This window comes from Choloepus didactylus, chromosome 15, assembly GCF_015220235.1.
Source record: "Choloepus didactylus isolate mChoDid1 chromosome 15, mChoDid1.pri, whole genome shotgun sequence".
Classification (NCBI taxonomy): Eukaryota; Metazoa; Chordata; class Mammalia; order Pilosa; family Megalonychidae; genus Choloepus; species Choloepus didactylus.
Window position 1 is genome coordinate 10,861,006 of NC_051321.1, and position 20,368 is coordinate 10,881,373.

The 20,368-nt window shown below is 50.0% G+C and overlaps 1 protein-coding gene across 1 annotated transcript in view; it reads right to left on the reverse strand.

Annotated features, from left to right (window-relative positions):
• DMBT1 (deleted in malignant brain tumors 1) overlaps positions 1 to 19,063 on the reverse strand; it is a 337,458-nt gene extending 318,395 nt beyond the window's left edge. Inside the window, 8 exon segments of the mRNA XM_037803873.1 lie at positions 4,587 to 4,606; positions 5,563 to 5,886; positions 11,024 to 11,053; positions 14,715 to 14,744; positions 15,786 to 16,109; positions 16,833 to 16,880; positions 17,735 to 17,764; positions 18,721 to 19,063. Coding sequence (XP_037659801.1) covers positions 4,587 to 4,606; positions 5,563 to 5,886; positions 11,024 to 11,053; positions 14,715 to 14,744; positions 15,786 to 16,109; positions 16,833 to 16,880; positions 17,735 to 17,764; positions 18,721 to 19,063 — 1,149 coding nt within the window.
• Positions 19,064 to 20,368: the final 1,305 nt, after the last annotated feature.

Sequence of the window (20,368 nt, forward strand, 5' to 3'; positions counted from 1 at the left end):
ACAGCCTAAGAAAACTTGGAGACTCAGAGGCCCTCAAAATGGCTAAACTCACCTTACAGAAGGTGTCTAACATGCCTACTGGGTCTCTATCATAATTGTAGTGGCAGTGAGACCTAGGCCAGCCCTGGACCCAGGATGCTGAAGCTACAGAGGATGCACACATGGCCCTCAATGGAGATGACAAGGAAGGTGCCCACCCACCCCCATCTGGCACACACAGTGCAGAGTTCCACAGTGACAGCCTTCCCCAAGTTCAACAGCTTGTTGGCACCTTGAAGGTTCTCGCTGTGTTCTGGCAAGCACAAGAAGACAGGCAGGTCTCGACCTGGGCACATGCAGTTATAGGCACTTTTCACCCACCCTTCCTTCCCTGTAGCCAATGGCCTGAGAACCAGGGACAACCTGAGCAGGTGTGGCAAGGCCACTATGGCTTGGAATGAGCACCTAGAGTACAACAGTCTTGAGTATCTGCAACAAGATCTCACTGAGAAAGTTCACCAGCCCATACCTAAGCTCAGACCTAGCACCTGGCATTTCAGAGATGGCCTTTGGTCCCATTGAAGGCATAGAAGAAGAAACAAAGAAGGCACTATCCTCTGCTGCCCACTCTAATTTAAAACCCAAGGCATTTCCTGATGATGACAGAATGCACAAGGACAGGAATGAAGTATTACCTGTCGGTGGTGGTGCTGGTGTAGATGGGATGGGCCATAGGTCTGTAAGAGGCAACAAAGAGAGAAGGTCAAGAGAAAACATCCCTCTGACCATGCAAGCAACATGAAATCATATTCCATATCTAAATTCTGACATTTGCTACCTTGGCATGCTGTCAAGTCACCTGCTTAGCTCACTTATCTATGGATCAAAGACAATGCTGAATATTAGAATGGTCCCTAAGCTCCCTAACCTAGGGCATTTCCATCTCAGTTAGAAAACCTGGAATAGGTCTATCCATGGTGTCATGTACCCCCTGGGCAGGGGCCCAGCTCTCACACACGGAGGGGAATATTCTGATAGCAGGGGTCAACTGGGAAGCACCATGGTTCCTGGGACCCGGGTCCACAGAAACACTAATGATCCTTGCCTCTGCCTCAGACTCTAAGACTTTCCGTCGGATGCAGAGGTGGCTTTGCTGATGCCAAGACTGAGGACAGAGCAAGGGATGGAGGGAATCAGCACAAAGACCTTCCTTCCATGAAACGCCACTGGGTGTCAACATCAGGGCATGTCAGATCCACACAGGGCACGTCAGCCCTGATTGTAAATGGACCAAAGACCATTTCTGGTGGCCATTTCTTGGGAACTTTGAGGAAGTTATTCACGAGGTCATAGTAGAGAGTATGTGATGAAAACCAAAGGATTTGATGGGAAGACAAGAGGCTGGTGGAGTCTAATATTGACTTAGAATCAATGTTCCAATTTCAAATGGGAGGAGGGAGGAAATCATATGCTCCATAAGTTAATGGAAAGAAGAGAAGGGGGTTCTATAGACTGGGTGAGGGTGTTGACATGAGCAGGAATGGAAGAGACATCCTGATCAAGGACACTGGGACTCACCTGGACTGAGTGTGGTTGGGAACAGAGCATTGTCAGACCCCAGAAAAGAGTCTAACATATAGAAGGAATGTCTGATCCAGGGGCCCTGCTGCTTATCTCATAGATACCAGGCGCGCCATAAACTAAGGGTTGAAGGCTGTTTTAGAAATCCCAGTCACAGTGGCACCTAGACTCCAGGGGGCGGACAAGGCAAGATCAGATATGCCCATAAGATGAATGACCCCAAACAAGCCAAAAGGCCTGCTTCCTCCACATAGATAATATAGTGCACATCAAAGAAGAGTAGCATGTTAGAACCCTAGTAACCAGTCAGCAGAAACTGATAAGCACTCAACCAGTCGAGGCCCAGAACACAGTCAGCAGGACCCTTCCCCCCCAACACCCAATGTGGGTTTTTCCTTTAAAAAATGCTGCTCTCAGATAGAGGGCCAGAGCCATTTTTTCCCTTTTTCTTTTCTGATGGCTCCCACCTGCTTTCTTCCTCTAATAAACCTTAAACTCTCTACTTAAACCATGACTCGCTGCATTGTGTGGATTCTTGAATGGCTCTGACCTAACAATACCGTTTGTTCAAATACCGTAATTATATGGAACTTTGAATAGCAAGTGAGACCTGGTGGATTTGGACAGGTTAGTGTGAAATAGTGACACATCCCAAAGTAATTTGGGTGGAGAATAAAAATATATATGCAAGGCCCCCCTGAGGAGCTGGGGGAAAATGCAGAGGTGTTGGGCTTCCTCACCTGGATTGTTGCTGACGTTCTCACAAGCACTGGGGACTGGCAGTTTGGTGTGCCAAGTGCACTATTTCGGGACTTGCCCTTATGAGGCTCATTACTGCAAAGGAGAGGCTAAACCTGCTTGTAACAGTGCCTAAGAGTCTACCCCTGCATGCCTCTTTGTTGCTCAGATGTGGTCCTCTCTCTCTCTAAGCCAACTTGGCAGATGAACTCACTGCCCTTGCCCCTATGTGGGATCTGACTCCCAGGTGTGTAAATCTTCCTGGCAACGCCGGATATGACTCCAAAGGATAAATCTGGACCCAATCTCGTGGGATTGAGAGCATCTTCTTGACCAAAAAGGGGATGTGAAATGAAACAAAATAAAGTTTCAGTGGCTGAGAGATTCCAAATGGAGTCAAGAGGTCACTCTGGTAGACATTCTTATGCACTATAGAGATAACCCTTCTTAGGTTTTAATGCATTGAAATAGCTAGAAGTAAACACTTGAAACTATCAAACAACAACCCAATAGCCTTGACTCTTGAAGATGATTGTACAGCAATGTAGCTTACAAGGGGTGACAGTGTGATTGTGAAAGCCTTGTGGATCACACTCCCTTTATCCAGTGTATGGATGGATAAGCAGAAAAATGGGGACAAAAGCCAAATGAAAAATAAGATGGGATGGAGGGAATGATTTGGGTGTTCTTTCTTATTTTTATTTTTTACTCTTATTTTCACGTTTTCTGATACAAGGAAATTGTTCAGAAAATAGATTGGGGTAATGAATGCACAACTATATGATGGTACTGTCAACAGTTGATTGTATACTATGGAGGATTATATGATATGTGAATATATATCAATAAAACTGAATTTTTAATAAAAGACTCCAGGAAGGTGCCTTCCCACCCTCGTCCAGCACACACAGTGCAGACTTCCACAGTGACAGGCAAAGTTTCCTGCCACCCCTGACTTCAGTGGCTTATTAGCCCCTGGAAGTTTCTGGCTGGGTTCTGGCAGAGCTCAAGAAGAGGGACCAGACTGGGCCCTGGCATGTGCAGTTACAGACACTTTTTACCTTCCCTCCCTGCAGCCAATGGCCTGTGAGCCAAGGAAAAGCCTGTGCAGGTGTGGGAAGGCCACCAGGGCTTACACTGAGCACCAGGAGGTGGACCTTCTTGAGCTTCTGGAACACAAGCCCCCTGAGACAAGGCACCAGCCCATACCTTAGATCCAACACAGCAGCCGGCTTTTCAGAGACTCTCTTTTGGCCCCATCCAAGATACAGGGAAGCAGACAAGGAAAGTCCCACCCTCAGCAGCTGTCCCACCCCTCAATTCAAACCCAAGGTGTATCCTGCTGCTAAGAGGATGCCCGATGGCAGGATGGAAGTGTTACCTGTCATTGGCGGTGCAGGTGTGGATGTGATGGGCCATACATCTGTAAGAGGCAACAAAGACATAGGCCAGAGTTAGAGGTCAGGGGAGAAGGTCAAGATTAAAACTTCCCTTGGACTACAGAAGCAATTGGAAATCATATTCCATATCTAAATTCTGTCACTTGCTACCTGGTGTGCTCTCAGGTCTCCTGCTGAGCTCACTGGCCATGGATCACAGACAATGCTGAATATGAGATGGACCCTCCACTCTTATCCTGGGGTGTTTCCTTCTCAGTTAGACACCTGGAATACACCTATCCACTGGGCCAGGATCCCCCTGGACAAGGCCCCAACTCACACCCTTGAAGGAAAAATGTTCTGGCAGCAGGGGAGTGAGTCGGGGAGCCCCAGGGTTCCTGGGACCTGGGCCCACAGAAACACATACGATCCCCCACCTCAGCCTGGCCCCGAGTCCTCCCCTCTGGATGCTGACAGGGCCCTGCTGGCACCGAGATGGAGCAGGGAGGGAGGGAATCGGCACACAGACCTTCCTTCCACACAAGGCCACTGGGTGTCAATGTCAGGGCAGGGCAGGTCCACTAAGGGTGCATCAGCCCTGACCATAAATGGACCAAAGGCTATTAAATAGGAGGCCATTTCTCAGAACCTTCAGGAATGTATCCAGGTGGTCAAAATCAATAGTATGTGATGAAACAAAAATGTTTGATGGGAAGACAAGAGCCAGGAGAAATCTAATGATGAATCAATGTGCACTTCTTAATTACAAATAAGGGGGGCTGGAGAGGAATAATATGCTCCATAAGTCACCAGGAAGAAGAGGAGGTTCCATAGAGTGGGGGTGGGTTTTGGGGGGCATGAGATGAAGAGACAGCCTGAGCAAAAATGCTGGGACTCACCTAGGATGACTGTGGACGGGGGCAGAACATCTGTGAGGAAGAGAGGAGAGTCAGAGTCATTGACCAGATGTGGCCCAATGGGCACCAAAGGTTGAAGAAACACAGCGTATTTGCCCCTAGAACTGATAGTTGTCATGTACCCTCTGAACGGACACTGCCAGTGCACATGAAATCCCACAGGCATTATAGGAGGCTCCACCCCACAACCCCTCCACTCCACCCTCTGCATCCCTCAGCTTGGGGTATTTATTTCCAGAAGTACAGAAAGGTTGGAACAGGCCACAAACGCTATGCACAAACACCCCGTGGGAGGAGGAAACAGCAACCCTCAGCAGTTAGGCTGTGAACACACCAACACGCGCATAGTCCAGGGGATGATTCTGAGGTTTTTACGGCTTCCTCGAGATTTTCTAGGGCATCACTCCCCAGCCCCCATGCTGGCTTATTTGCATTCTCTTGATGACCACCTGCTGTTTCCTACATCCTCATCCCCTTCCCCACAGCTGCTCACTTCATCACATCAACAAACCACTCACATTTGAATCTGAGCTCAGAGTCAGCATCTGTGTTGACCAATAAAATGCACTCACCAGGTGAGGGGGGAGCATTTACCCTGCACACCCCTAAGTGCTGCCCGAGAGAAGGAAGCACCAGGCACACTGGGGGCGGAGCTGAGTGGAGCTGCTGTCGGATAATAAGATCCATTGTGTCTGGCCTGAGGGTGCTTTGCCCTGTGTCAGAACAATGGTGGCAGAGTCACCTCCACACCAATGTTGGGGCTCTGCTTTGCAGATTGGGGAACACAACTGACCATCCTGTTTCTCCCACTGTGGGACCAACATGGACCTGAGCAGCCAGTGACCCCTGGAGAAACTCTGGAGCCACCAGACCCTCTGGAGAGTCTCTGGGTGGGGACCCTGGAGGGGAAATGTGATTTCTCTATGCAATGTCCACCCCACAGGGGCCCAGTGATCCAGTAATCCCACCTGAGCAAATGACACCCACATCTTCTTGGTGTCCACAGTTGTGGGAGAACCAGCTGTTGTTGGGGCAGCTCCACAGTTAGGACTCATGCCCCAAGCAGCGCGCATCATCTGGAAAAATCTGTTCTGAGCCCTGGCCAAACCGGGCACTTCCTGCAGCAGACACGGCCCAGCCACAGCCCAGCTGCCTGCAGACCACATTGGCATTGCTGGTGTCCCAGCTGTCATCACACACGGTGTCCCAGGATCCTCGGTGCAGGACCTCCACCCGGCCCTGACACCAGTGTCCTCCATTCACCAGACACAGGGCCAACCCAGAATCAGTTCCTATAGGGGGCACAAGCATCTCTCCTTTATGTTCCTACTGAGCAACAGGGTCTCGGGGCCTGTAGGGGATTCAAAATGCTTCCCACTGTCAAAGGTCCCCGAGTGAAGCTCTAACTGGGCTAGGCTTTCATAGACCTTGAGTTTAGAGTTCTCCATAGTGAAAGGGGGCAGTGGCCCCTCGGCCTAAATCCAAGCCTTTAGAGCTTCAGGTGGTAGAGCCTGCACCTCCCAGTTCGATCCCCAGAGGGATCTAGAAACCATCCACATCAACCTTCTCTGGGCGAAGCCCTGACTCCCTCAGACAGGGTCCCACGACTTCCCCATGCTGCAGGGAAGCAGGATGACACCAGGATGTCCTGGGAAGAGCTCTGACTCATGCCTGGGGCTCTAGGGTTGCTTGCAGTCAGTTTGTACTTGTTCCCCCTGATCCTACAGCTGGCTTTCTGGGAGTCAGGATGGCTGGAGTCAGCAGGGAGCTGGGGAGCTGGGTCCTAGGGCCAAAGTTTCCCTTGGAGAATGGGCAGTGTCTTATTTGCCCAAGCCCAGGCTGCTGGAAGCTTGGGTTGATATGACTCTGCCTCCCAGATCCATCACTGCAGGTGCCCCAGGGGACTCCCAGGACCTCTAATACCCTCAGGCCAAAGGATCATGATTTTTCCATGTCGAGAAGGGTGGCCCAATATGGTCTCAGGGAAAGGGCCTGGCAAGGAAGCCACCCACACCTACAGATTGACTTTCTAAGCAGGTTTGCAGCCACAGACCCAGCACAGCAGCCTGGCCAGTGTCAGCAAGAATTGGTGAGGACCACAGGGGCAGTCACAGGGCACGAGCAACAAGACCCCCTAGGACAGGTTACCAGGCTCCAGCTTGGAGCTCCTTAGAGATTTGCTCCCAGTTGACCTGTCCTCAGTCTCAGGGATGTGAACCATGGAAGAGATGCCCACAGAGGCCTGAGAGCTTGTCAGAAGGACTCTCCTTGGGAGCTGAGCACCCCCATCCCTTACACCCTCTGTACCCCGTTTGGATCAGCAGTGAGCCTCCGGGTGCAGTGGGGTAAGGAGCCAACAGGGATCCCTTGGACACACGTTACTTTCTCCATGGAAGATCAAGCAGCCACAGATTGGAGAAAGGAAGAGGTCATTTAGTGGTGGTGCTCCACTGGAGGAGGATGGGACAGAAAGCACCAGGAGGCCAATTCTCAAGTAAAGTGTTTGAAGCCATGATCCCACACGCCTCATCCACTGCCAAAAGGCTGAGCTTTTTCTTTGTAAAACAGAAAACCCCTCTCTACATCCCTTTACCAGCCCTAAGTCAATGCTGCGAGGCTGCCATGACCTGTCTTTGCTGCTGTCGCCACCCTCCCACCTCCCTCGCTGCCAAAGTCCCCCCAAAAATCACGCCCTTGATTACCAGCCTGCCGTGTTCACAGATTAACTGCCAGTGGCATCGGGCTGTTTCCGTGGCTCAAACACACTCACAACGACAGATGTCTGTCCTCACTGAGATTTCCCTGCAAGGTGGCCCCCACCAGGAAGAAAATTTCCAAAGAGCATTGCAGGATGCCGAAAGGAATCCACTTCCTCGGAGGCCCACACCCCCTCGGGGTGCCACTCCCAGTGGTGGGATCATCACAGTCACATCCTGCCCAGGGCGGCCCGCATGCACTCCAGCTCACCCCTTAGAGATGCACAATTAAAGTAGGAATGCCCTTTGGGAACACAAAATATATTCTCAGAGGTTTCTTTCTTTGTGAATTAAAGGGCCCCTTGGAGCTTAAATATGGATGAGGACCATGTAGGGGTGCCGGGGGCCACTGGGTCGGGACAGGAAAATTTCCCTTTTCCACCGATGGTAGAAGTATTGTTTGCTTGCCATTTAACCCAAAGAAAGAGAACATATTGTATACCCCTCAGTTTGATGTTGGTTTAGATTTAAGGATTTAAAGCCAGCATCATCCTCAATGGGGAAACACCAGAAGGCCGTCCCCTGCCCTTAAGGGGGAGAAACTGCCACCAAGGCAGGTATTTGGTCAGCCTGGCCCTGCGTGTCATGATGTCACTCATGGGGACAAGTCAAGGGACTGATGGTATCTTTAAGTAATTACCTGGGGCTGAGGCTGGTGCCTGCCTCCCCCACTTACTAGCTCTATGGCTCTAGGCAAGATGCTTCACCTCTCTGAGCCTCAATTGTCTTCAAACTGGGGACAGAAGTCCCTGTAAGATCAAATAAGACTTGATTTATAGTAGAGCAGGTGAACAACGCAAAGCATTACACAAACAACCATGACATGGACAACACAGGAGCACCCCCCACAGGTAGACAGCTTGACAGGTAGGGGTCGCACCCCGAGCAGTACACAGCACCCAAGAGAATATTCCCAGAGCCCCAACCAAAGTGGGCTCCACCTGGGGCCAACACCGAATGGCCACAGCTGAACTGTCGACAAACGACATCTGCGTCCTGGGTGCCCCAGCTGTTGTCACACATGGTGCCCCAGTAGACTTGCTATGGGACCTCCACCGGCCCTGACATCTGTTCCCTCCAGCCACCGGTCTCAGAGGCCAGCCTACATCGGGCACACATGGCAAGCCCTCGTCTTCACGATCTCCCTGCTTGGCTTTCATGACCCAGTGTTCCCTGCCCTCCTTCCTCTGCCCACTCTGCCTGTTATGGATGAAATCATGTCCCCCACAAAGACACGTTCAAGTCCCAACCACCGGTCATCTGAATGCAAACTCACATAAGTAAGCTCTTTGAAGATGTTTTTATAAAGGTGAGGCCAAACTGAATCAGGGTGGGCCCTAGACCAATATGAGTCCTTAGAGCAGAGGAAATTTGGACACAGAGAAGATGACCTTGAGATGGAGGCAGAGATTGACCTATAATTTGCCAACAAGGCACCATCAGAACACAACAGACTTCAGAGAAGGCATGGCCCTGCCGACACCTGGATTTTGGACGTCTAGCCTCCAGATCTGTGAAGTAGTACAATCCCTTTGTTGAAGCCAACCAGTGTGTGGCACGTCGTTACAGCAGCCCTGGCCAACTAAGACAGCCTGCAGCTCCTTCACCGATTCTTCTCCTCTCAGGGCCTTAGATGCTGACGTCCTCCTAGTGTTGTCTTGCCCTCTTCTCACTCTATCTTTCCCCCTTGGAAGACCTCATGTGCTCTGAGAGCTTTCCACCTGGGAGGAAGAGCCCAAAATCCACCTCCCCATCCCAGGCCCTGCCCTAAAAGTCCAGCCCTGACCCCTAGACCAACGTTCGCAATGGCCTACTGGACACCCCACCCCCACCCCAGCTTCAGCACGAGCTCTGTCCTTTACAGTCAATGGCGTCACCATGCTCCACACCAGCTGTGCTGGAAATGTGGGGGTCATGTCTGATTCCTTCTCCTCCTTCTCCTCCCCTGTATCCAGTCTACCACCAAGGTTGTATTTCCTTTTTATTCCCACTGCAATGTGCTAGCTCAGCCCTTCATCCTCTAACCCGGACTACTCCAGGGGCCATCCAGTTGACAACCCCCACTCCTCCTCTCTCTAATCCACCCACATTCATTGATCCAACAAGAATTCCTGGAGTGCTTGCCCTGTGCTCAGAGGATTCATCTGTTCCCACCAGACGCCTGTAAGATTTATCATTACAACGTGCAGATGTGTTCCTGTCACTTCCCTTATCAAAACACCTCAACGTACTCTCGACACCCATCAGGATCAAGTCCAAGGTGGCATTAGCCCAAGCTGGCCTCAACCCACTTTTCAAGCCTCCTCTCCTGGGAGGGGTTTAGAGGTCCGATTCCCAGCATGGAGGTGAGCACAGCTGGGAAGTCAAAGGGGCCACGCTCCTGCCCGACGTGGCCCTGCTGGGATCGTCCCACTGGTGAGGAGCTGCACCGACCCCGCAGGAAATACAGGCTGCAGGAATCCAGCCCACCTCCCGGAAGAAGCAGCAGAGCCGGGGGTGTGGCTTTGCAACCATTCCTTAGAGGTTATGGGGGCGTTGTCGTCAGGGAGTGACACGCAGGTTAGAACGGGTGGGAGGTGAGGATGTTCCTGCTGGGGACAGGGAGGGATGTCCGTCAGGGGCAGTGGGAAGACAGGCCTACTGGGGCCGTTTCTAGGTTTCTCCCAAGGTGCTGTTCAGCTCTCAGCCCTCCTTGCTGCCCCTCCTGGTCAATCCTGTGAATGGTCCTACCAGAAGAGCTCTCAGTCCCCTGGGCTCAGTCTGTCCCTTGCTGGGTGTCACACGGTCAGAAAACCACCCCTCAAGACCTTCCCAGGCCAATCTGAGACTCTGAGAACATGACCCGGCAGGGGAGGGATTGTCCTGAACGGAGCCAGGGGCTCAAAGGCAGGGCCAGTTGTCCTAAAGGAGCACATAAATGACCCTGACATATCAAACTCGGGTGCAGAGGTCCGCACCCCCTCACTGTGGAGAATGGGGAGACCTGGCTGCATTGAGCAAAAATCAAAGACAAGGACAAGGCAGAAAGAACAGGCCCCGGAGGAACCCATCCTGGGTTCAGATCTCTGCCGTGCCACCTACCAGCCTTAGTCGTAGAACTACTGACATGTTATCCAACTGTGCCTCGGTCTCCTCATCTCCAAAATGGGGATGATAATAGTACTTACCTCAAAGTGTCTTAGGAAAATTTCACATCAATAGAACTGATTATGTTCATTAGTTGAGCCTTAATTATATGCCAGACAATATTCTAAATGTTTTTTTCTATATTAATTTCTTTAGTGCATGGAAATAATGTTGGGTGGGGCACATTACAATTGCTTGATAAATGCTGCCTATCTTCAAGATAACTGTCATTATTGGTAGAAAAAGAGAAACTGATTTTTTTTTCTTATGACAATCTCTCTCTTGACATCAAGCTGCAGCTAATTTCACCCAATGAATGGTTGAGAGGCAAAGAAGGAGGGAGAATGACAGATGGTATCGGCTGAGTGTATGCCTGAGAAACGCCCAGGGTCTCGGCAGCCACATATCTCCATCCCTGTGTTCTAAAAGCAGGTGTTTGCTCTGAGGTCAAGGCTGGTGTGACTGCCTCTGTAGCCAGCAGCAGCAGACTGGCAAGACAGCTAGTGATCAAAGCTTGGGGAAACAGAGTACAGGAAAAAGGTCTTACCATTTTCTGTATTCGGTTGGATCCAATGACCTAGAAATAAATAAAATTCATCTTAGAAAAGAGGGTCTGTTGTTTCTGAATGATGCACAGCACAGCGATTGGCTGGCGCTTTACCATACGCTCCTGCCAGGGGGCGCTGTGGTTCAGTCCTGCGTTTGCCTGCCTCCAGCGTTCTCGCTAAAAGCCTGCGGGTCTTTGTAATTGTAGATTAAAGCAAGTTTGTCGGGTACTGGGCACACAATAATTTTAGACGGAATAAAGCACGTGTTTCTTTACAGACCCCTGATGCTACAATCTGTAGTCACAGGATAGAATTCTAGGCTCGAAAAGAAGTTTAAACTGGTTGTCAAGGTTTCCAGGTGAACAGCTGAATCCACCCTCGAGTCTGAAATTTGAGAAGAGTCAGCACTGAAAAGAGCCCTAGGAGGCCCCCTAACAAGCAAATATTTTGGTGTCAGCAGTAGTCAGGGTTCAGAAATTTGAATTTCTCAAACAGATTCAGCAGGCTGGTGAGGGGACTTGCTGTGTATGTCAGGGAACTGCAAACCCATCCCAACCCCTTGGATGTGGAGTCCACAATGGACTCTCCAACCACCCTGCTTGGTAGTGTAGACAGCCAAGTAAGAGGACCAGTGAGCCCGTGTGGCTACACATCCCTGGAAATGAAGAAGCAATTTGCTGCAGAAATAGGCAAACAATGGATTCTTTCAACAGAGACAGCCAACAAAGCAAATGTCTACACCAGAATATCCTAGCTCATTTCTGACGCACCATCACTCAAGGACCAGCTGACAGATGTGCCCAAGAGAGCCTGCCCCTTCAGCACCACAGCATTTAAACACAGCCCAGATGGCACCACACAATTTCCACTGTCAGGCTCCATCACATGGCAGCCAAGGCCAGAGTCTGCATCAAATTCAGGAGCTCTGAGCATCAGTGTCTTGACCATAATGGTCACCCATAGCCCTGAACAAAGCATTGATGTTGTTTCTTGCTGTTCTGTGTCTATACATTTGAACACACCCTTTTCCACACATGATTGAGACCAACTTATATTCTTCCTACAATCAACTTCAGAACTGTAGATGATGCCAGGAACCATTTTGGGGAGGGGGTAAATCACCTGGAGAGGGAAGCTTCCACTCGTTTTGGTTTTTTGTTTTCCAGGAAATGGAGACAGGCTGGCCTCTACGCTAGGGTTCGGTATCCAAGATAGTTGAGCCTTCAAAATGGCCAACATAGAGATCTCTCAAGATAGTCCCCCAAAGAACTCAGCAACTTCCAAAGAAGCTGGTGCCTTTCCATCTAGACCACACTCTAACCTCACATCTCCCAAAGGCGAGAAATGTACCTACTGTTAATTTACTGCTCTAATGGTGGGTTGTGGGGGGATAGACGAAGAGCTTGAGCACAACAACAGGCAAAGTATCAGCAAACCTTCCAGTTATTCCGGAAGGGAGCCGAGGAGATTGCATGGGGACTAGGAGAGCACTCTGGAAATGGAACTTCAGCAAGCATTTATGGAAGACTCACTATGTCTTCATAGTTTGTCAAAGCCAACACTATGTCTTACTAATCCTGCCCCCAGCCATGTCACCCCCACTTACAACAAATGCACTGAAGCACAGACATTATAAAAGAAGCCACTGACACAAACCCCAACTCCACTGTCCACTCCTTTAGTCACCAGCACGTACTGCCTCTTGTCCCAGCCACTAACTACTACCAGCCCGATTCTTGTGGTTCTTGCTGATGCAAGGAGGGTGGCCCATGCACACCTACTTTCCACAACCCACCAAAGGTGGGTTTTCAATGAGAAGTCACCCAGAAGCCTTGACAAGGATCCATATTGTCCATATTGTTTTTCTGTTGCTTTTGCAGCACCATCCCATGAAAAGACCATTTTGTTCATTATGGTTTTAATCTTTCATCACCTATGTCTCTCTTCCATCACTATGAACCCAGATCTGCCCCACTTATCAGGAACACACAGGTTATTTCCTCATCTCTGGTATTACCTTTTCTGCCCTACAGTCTGCATCTCCCTCATTGGGGTTTAAGGATTTTGTGGGTGGGAGCCTGACCTGAGCCCTCACCGTGGAGCCTCACTCTTCCTGAGGGAATGGCCAGCATGAGGGGACGGTGTGGAGGTGGAGGGTGCCATGGAGTGGGGATTGTGTCTGATTGCTCATTGGTTAACATGTCATTTCAAGACTTGTCCAAAGTGAGCTCCCCAGAGACTTACAGCTCATGTCCCTGGACTCGCCTCTCCCACCTCCAACCAGATTTGAACGAGGACTTGGAAAGATAATAAGAACAGAGACTGAGTGCAGGTGTGCTCATACCTGTTCTTCACCCATTTGCCCCAAAGGACGAACGGCATTTGCCCAGCAATGACAGGCAGCACTACTCAAACTTCATTCATTGGAAGTCTTTCTTCCCAGCATTTCAAAAACCACATCGAGGAGACAGTTTGGTACCTCGAGATAGTCTCCCATAAGGAACCACCCTACTAGCTCTGACTAGACACCCCACCACGCAGACTAAGTGGGGAGGAACGAAGTATGTGCCTTCTGGGGAAGGGTGGCTACGGTCAAACTAAGACTCCCTCTGTTCTGTTCTTTTCAAGTTCCTGGCAGCATGTGCCTGTGAGTAACAGAACATTGCCTTTCCTTCCCACTCTGTCTGGCAAACTCCTATGCCCACACCAGACCTCAGCTCGGCTGTTACTCTCTCAGGTTGCTCTCCCTGGTGGCTTGATCACATCTCTCTCACAGTGTACCTCTCTTCCAGCACTTACTACATTGTCATTGTACCTGTATGATCATTTGGTTAATGTTTATCATTCCATTGCATCATAAGTCCCTGAAGGCAGGGAGCACGTTCTCTTGAAAATAAAACAGAGAGAGCCCAAGATGGTCCTGGTAGGACTTGTTCTTGCCAAATGAGGTGGAACGGATATTGAGGACATTCTGAGAGGCGTGTAAAAGTTCACAGAAGCAATCTGCTACAGAAAACTTTTTTACTATCAATACTTCAGACTCATGAGGTAGTCAAGGACCATTTGGAAAAGTGCTAAAATTTTAAATCCACTTGACAATCAGCAAAAATAGGTAGTACTTTATATATATTTATATCTCCTGCCACTTTCTTTCTTTGGAAATACTTAGAAATATAATGCTTCCATAATTGCCTCATGAACACCAAAGTCTAATTCTGTATGTTGCCAGGCAGCACGGCTTCCCAAAGTGTGACCTGCAGACCATCATTATCTGTGGGTCTGCAAAGTGCAGAGTCCCAGGCCCCACTCCTGACTACGAATCTGGGTCTCTGAAGGGAAGGTAGCTGGATCCAAGACCTGCATTTAAACGAATGTCCTGATTTGGTTTTTATACCCCGTTGGCTCTGATGTGCAATAAAGTTGGAGGCAAACGGGAAAATAAAATTGAAGAACATAACTGTATACATAACCTGGTGCATTTATGCCTATAGTGGAAGACATATTTCTGCTACTTTTGTATTTCTGGAAGGGGCACAAATCACACTTTAATGAAGACCTCATACCACTCATTAAAATTCAGAGAGGCAATATATCAAGGACACTATTTATCCTTAGTATATAAATAACTTCATGGGATAAAAATAAATTATAAACCAATACAGGATATTCTTTTCAAAGCAAAGAACTTACCAGGTGTTGTGAGAAAATCTGACTCAGAAACTGCAAAAGAATGAAAGCAAAATCAGACATGTGTACGTTTAACCCACAGGAATCCAAGAAACCCATCTTGGAACCAACACAGTTGACTCTGAATTGAAGATGTAGCAACTGTATGTAAATCAACTTTTCCAATAAATCAGTTATCTGTTTCTGAAATTTAATTCCACTTGATTAAGACTTCCTAAATTCGTAGTATGTGCAAGGCAAAATGCTAAACTAGTCGCAGGGGATGGGGTGAGAATAAAAATAGCTTTCAATACCTTAAAACTAAGTTCAACGAAATACTCTATAATTTATGCATTTGTTCCTGCATATCTCCTGCTGCAAAAATATCTTGATTCCATCAAAATAGAAATTAACATTTCATCACTGTTGAGGAACTAAATGGGCTTGTGCAAAAATAGGGACCCATTGATTTTCTTATTTCTTTAAGAAAATTTAACCTTTTCAGTCCATATTTATGAGCATGAGGAGTTGAGGTTGAGGGCTTTGATTTAATTTACCAATTCTCAACTAACTGAATGAAAGTGCTAAAAGCACAGAGTAGCAATTACTCAGTCACTTAATTCAGAGAGGCAGGTGATTCTACGTTCATGGGGACAGTGGGAGATGAAAATGCCTTCCCTTCTCCATAAAACGACAGGGACAGTCATTTATGAGGCTTACTAATCCTCATGAGGTTAGTGGGAGAATTAAATGAGAAAATGCAGATAAAATGTAGATAAACATAATCAGCATGCAATAAAAGTTAGTTACTATAGTAGTAAAAATTATGATGATGACAATGATTAGTATAATTACTACTGCACATTATTATCTCATTTGGTCTTTTTGGCAACCCATAATGGTAGGGGATTTTTTTTTCCATTGTCTTATAGAGAAGTAAACTGAGGAACTTAGAGGTAAAATAACTTGCTCAGGGAACAGCTATTATTTCCATTTTCCTGATGGAGAAACTGAGGTTTAGAAAGGTCGAGGTTTAGTTACTCTATTACCTCGTGCCCTGTGCTAACTAATTTGCATTATCTCTCTCTGACCCACCTGAGCAGATGACACCCGCATCCTCCCCGTGTCCACAGTTGTGGGAGAGCCAGCCGTTGTGGGGGCAGCTCCACAGGTAGGACTCGTATCCCGAGCAGCGCACGTCGTCCAGAACAATCGGTCCTGAGCCCTGGCCGAACCGGGTGCTTCCTGGGGCCGACAGGGCTGGGCCACAGTTGAGCTGCCTGCAGACCACGTTGGCATCGCTGGTGTCCCAGCTGTCATCACACACGGTGCCCCAGGAGCCTCGGTACAGGACCTCCACCCGGCCCTGGCACCGGTGCCCGCCGTTCACCAGCCGCAGGGCCAAACCGGAATCAGTTCCTAGAGGAGGAAAAGTGCCTCATCCGTGTCTATCTTGACATCAACAATTTTGGGCATGATGGAGTTTCAGAGGCCTTCTAAGGACCAAAGTCACCTGTCTAGATGGTTCCTGACATGCCCACAGAGTATCGAACATAGTGATAGCAGCAGTGAGACTTTGGCTAACCCTGGGCACAGGATGCCCAGGCTACAAGAGATGCACCCTCAATGGAGATGACCAGGAAAGTGCCCCCTCACACCAGCCAGCCCACACAGTGCAGACTTCCACAGTGACAGGTGACAGGCACACGGCTTCCCTGACTTCAGTGGCTTTTTGGCTCCTGGAAGGTCCTGACTGGGTTCTGGCAGAGTGTAAGAAGACGGGCAGAACTGGGCCCTGGCACGTGAAGTTACAGGCACTTTTCACCTTCCCTCCCTGCAGCCAATGGCCTGTGGGCCAAGGAAAAGCCTGTGCAGTGTGGAAAGGCCACCAGGGCTTACTCTGAGCACCAGGAGGTGGACCCCCTTGAGCATCTGGAACACGACCCCTGAGACAAGTCACCAGCCCATACCTTAGATCCAACATAGCACCCGGCTTTTCAGAGATTCTCTTTTGGCCCCATCCAAGACACAGGGAAATAGACAAAGAAAGCCCCACCCTGAGTGGCTGCCCCACCCCTCATTTCAAACCCAAGGTGTATCCTGCTGCTAAGAGGATGCCCGATGGCAGGATGGAAGTGTTACCTGGCGTTGTCATTGGCGGTGCAGGTGTGGATGTGATGGGCCATACGTCTGTAAGAGGCAACAAAGACACAGGCCAGAGTTAGAGGTCAGGGGAGAAGGTCAAGAGCAAAACTTCCTTCACACCATGCAAGTGACAGGAAATCACATTCCATATCTACATTCTGTCACTTGCTACTTGATGTGCTCTCAGGTCTCCTGCTGAGCTCACTGGCCATGGATCACAGACAATGCTGAATATGAGATGGACCCTCCACTCTTATCCCGGGGTGTTTCCTTCTCAGTTAGAGACCTGGAATACCCCTATCCACTGGGCCAGGATCCCCCTGGACAAGGCCCCAACTCACACCCTTGAAGGGAAAATGTTCTGGGAGCAGGGGAGTGAGTCGGGGAGCCCCAGGGTTCCTGGGACCTGGGCCCACAGAAACACATACGATCCCCCACCTCAGCCTGGTCCCGAGTCCTCCCCTCTGGATGCTGACAGGGCCCTGCTGGCACCGAGATGGAGCAGGGAGGGAGGGAATCGGCACACAGACCTTCCTTCCACACAAGGCCACTGGGTGTCAATGTCAGGGCAGGGCAGGTCCACTAAGGGTGCATCAGCCCTGACTATAAATGGACCATAGACCATTAAATAGGAGGCCATTTCTCAGAACCTTCAGGAAGGTATCCAGGTGGTCAAAATCAATAGTATGTGATGCAACTAAAATGTTTGATGGGAAGACAAGAGCCAGGAGAAATCTAATGATGAATCAATGTGCACTGCTTAATTACAAATGAGGGAGGTTGGAGAGGAATAATATGCTCCATAAGTCACTAGGAAGAAGAGGCGTTTCCAAGAATGGGGGTGGGTTTTGGGGGGCATAAGGTGAAGAGACAGCCTGAGCAAAGACACTGGAACTCACCTAGGCTGGGTGTGAACAGGGGCAGAACATCTGTGAGGAAGAGAGGAGAGTCAGAGCCATTGACCAGATGTGGCCCAATGGGAACCAAAAGTTGAAGAAACACAGCGTATTTGCCCCTGGAACTGATACTTGTCATGTACCCTCTGAACGGACACTGCCAGTGCACATGAAATCCCACAGGCATTATAGGAGGCTCCACCCCACAACCCCTCCACTCCACCCTCTGCATCCCTCAGCTTGGGGTATTTATTTCCAGAAGTACAGGAAGGTTGGAACAGGCCACAAACGCTATGCACAAACACCCCGTGGGAGGAGGAAACAGCAACCCTCAGCAGTTAGGCTGTGAGCACACCAACACGCGCATAGTCCAGGGGATGATTCTGAGGTTTTTACGGCTTCCTCGAGATTTTCTAGGGCATCACTCCCCAGCCCCCATGCTGGCTTATTTGCATTCTCTTGATGACCACCTGCTGTTTCCTACATCCTCATCCCCTTCCCCACAGCTGCTCACTTCATCACATCAACAAACCACTCACATTTGAATCTGAGCTCAGAGTCAGCATCTGTGTTGACCAATAAAATGCACTCACCAGGTGAGGGGGGAGCATTTACCCTGCACACCCCTAAGTGCTGCCCGAGAGAAGGAAGCACCAGGCACACTGGGGGCGGAGCTGAGTGGAGCTGCTGTCGGATAATAAGATCCATTGTGTCTGGCCTGAGGGTGCTTTGCCCTGTGTCAGAACAATGGTGGCAGAGTCACCTCCACACCAATGTTGGGGCTCTGCTTTGCAGATTGGGGAACACAACTGACCATCCTGTTTCTCCCACTGTGGGACCAACATGGACCTGAGCAGCCAGTGACCCCTGGAGAAACTCTGGAGCCACCAGACCCTCTGGAGAGTCTCTGGGTGGGGACCCTGGAGGGGAAATGTGATTTCTCTATGCAATGTCCACCCCACAGGGGCCCAGTGATCCAGTAATCCCACCTGAGCAAATGTCACCCACATCTTCTTGGTGTCCACAGTTGTGGGAGAACCAGCTGTTGTTGGGGCAGCTCCACAGTTAGGACTCATGTCCCAAGGAGCGCGCATCATCCGGAAAAATCTGTCCTGAGCCCTGGCCAAACCGGGCACTTCCTGCAGCAGACACGACCCAGCCACAGCCCAGCTGCCTGCAGACCACATTGGCATTGCTGGTGTCCCAGCTGTCATCACACACGGTGTCCCAGGAGCCTCGGTGCAGGACCTCCACCCGGCCCTGGCACCAGTGTCCTCCATTCACCAGACACAGGGCCAACCCAGAATCAATTCCTATAGGGGGCACAAGCATCTCTCCTTTATGTTCCTACTGAGCAACAGGGTCTCGGGGCCTGTAGGGGATTCAAAATGCTTCCCACTGTCAAAGGTCCCCGAGTGAAGCTCTACCTGGGCTAGGCTTTCATAGACCTTGAGTTTAGAGTTCTCCATAGTGAAAGGGGGCAGTGGCCCCTCGGCCTAAATCCAAGCCTTTAGAGCTTCAGGTGGTAGAGCCCGCACCTCCCAGTTCGATCCCTAGAGGGATCTAGAAACCATCCACATCATCCTTCTCTGAGTGAAGCCCTGACTCCCTCAGACAGGGTCCCACAACTTCCCCAAGCTGCAGGGAAGCAGGATGACACCAGGATGTCCTGGGAAGAGCTCTGACTCATGCCTGGGGCTCTAGGGTTGCTTGCAGTCAGTTTGTACTTGTTCCCCCTGATCCTACAGCTGGCTTTCTGGGAGTCAGGATGGCTGGAGTCAGCAGGGAGCTGGGGAGCTGGGTCCTAGGGCCAAAGTTTCCCTTGGAGAATGGGCAGTGTCTTATTTGCCCAAGCCCAGGCTGCTGGAAGCTTGGGTTGATATGACTCTGCCTCCCAGATCCATCACTGCAGGTGCCCCAGGGGACTCCCAGGACCTCTAATACCCTCAGGCCAAAGGATCATGATTTTTCCATGTCGAGAAGGGTGGCCCAATATGGTCTCAGGGAAAGGGCCTGGCAAGGAAGCCACCCACACCTACAGATTGACTTTCTAAGCAGGTTTGCAGCCACAGACCCAGCACAGCAGCCTGGCCAGTGTCAGCAAGAATTGGTGAGGACCACAGGGGCAGTCACAGGGCACGAGCAACAAGACCCCCTAGGACAGGTTACCAGGCTCCAGCTTGGAGCTCCTTAGAGATTTGCTCCCAGTTGACCTGTCCTCAGTCTCAGGGATGTGAACCATGGAAGAGATGCCCACAGAGGCCTGAGAGCTTGTCAGAAGGACTCTCCTTGGGAGCTGAGCACCCCCATCCCTTACACCCTCTGTACCCCGTTTGGATCAGCAGTGAGCCTCCGGGTGCAGTGGGGTAAGGAGCCAACAGGGATCCCTTGGAAACACGTTACTTTCTCCATGGAAGATCAAGCAGCCACAGAGTGGAGAAAGGAAGAGGTCATTTAGTGGTGGTGCTCCACTGGAGAAGGATGGGACAGAAAGCACCAGGAGGCCAATTCTCAAGTAAAGTGTTTGAAGCCATGATCCCACACGCCTCATCCACTGCCAAAAGGCTGAGCTTTTTCTTTGTAAAACAGAAAACCCCTCTCTACATCCCTTTACCAGCCCTAAGTCAATGCTGCGAG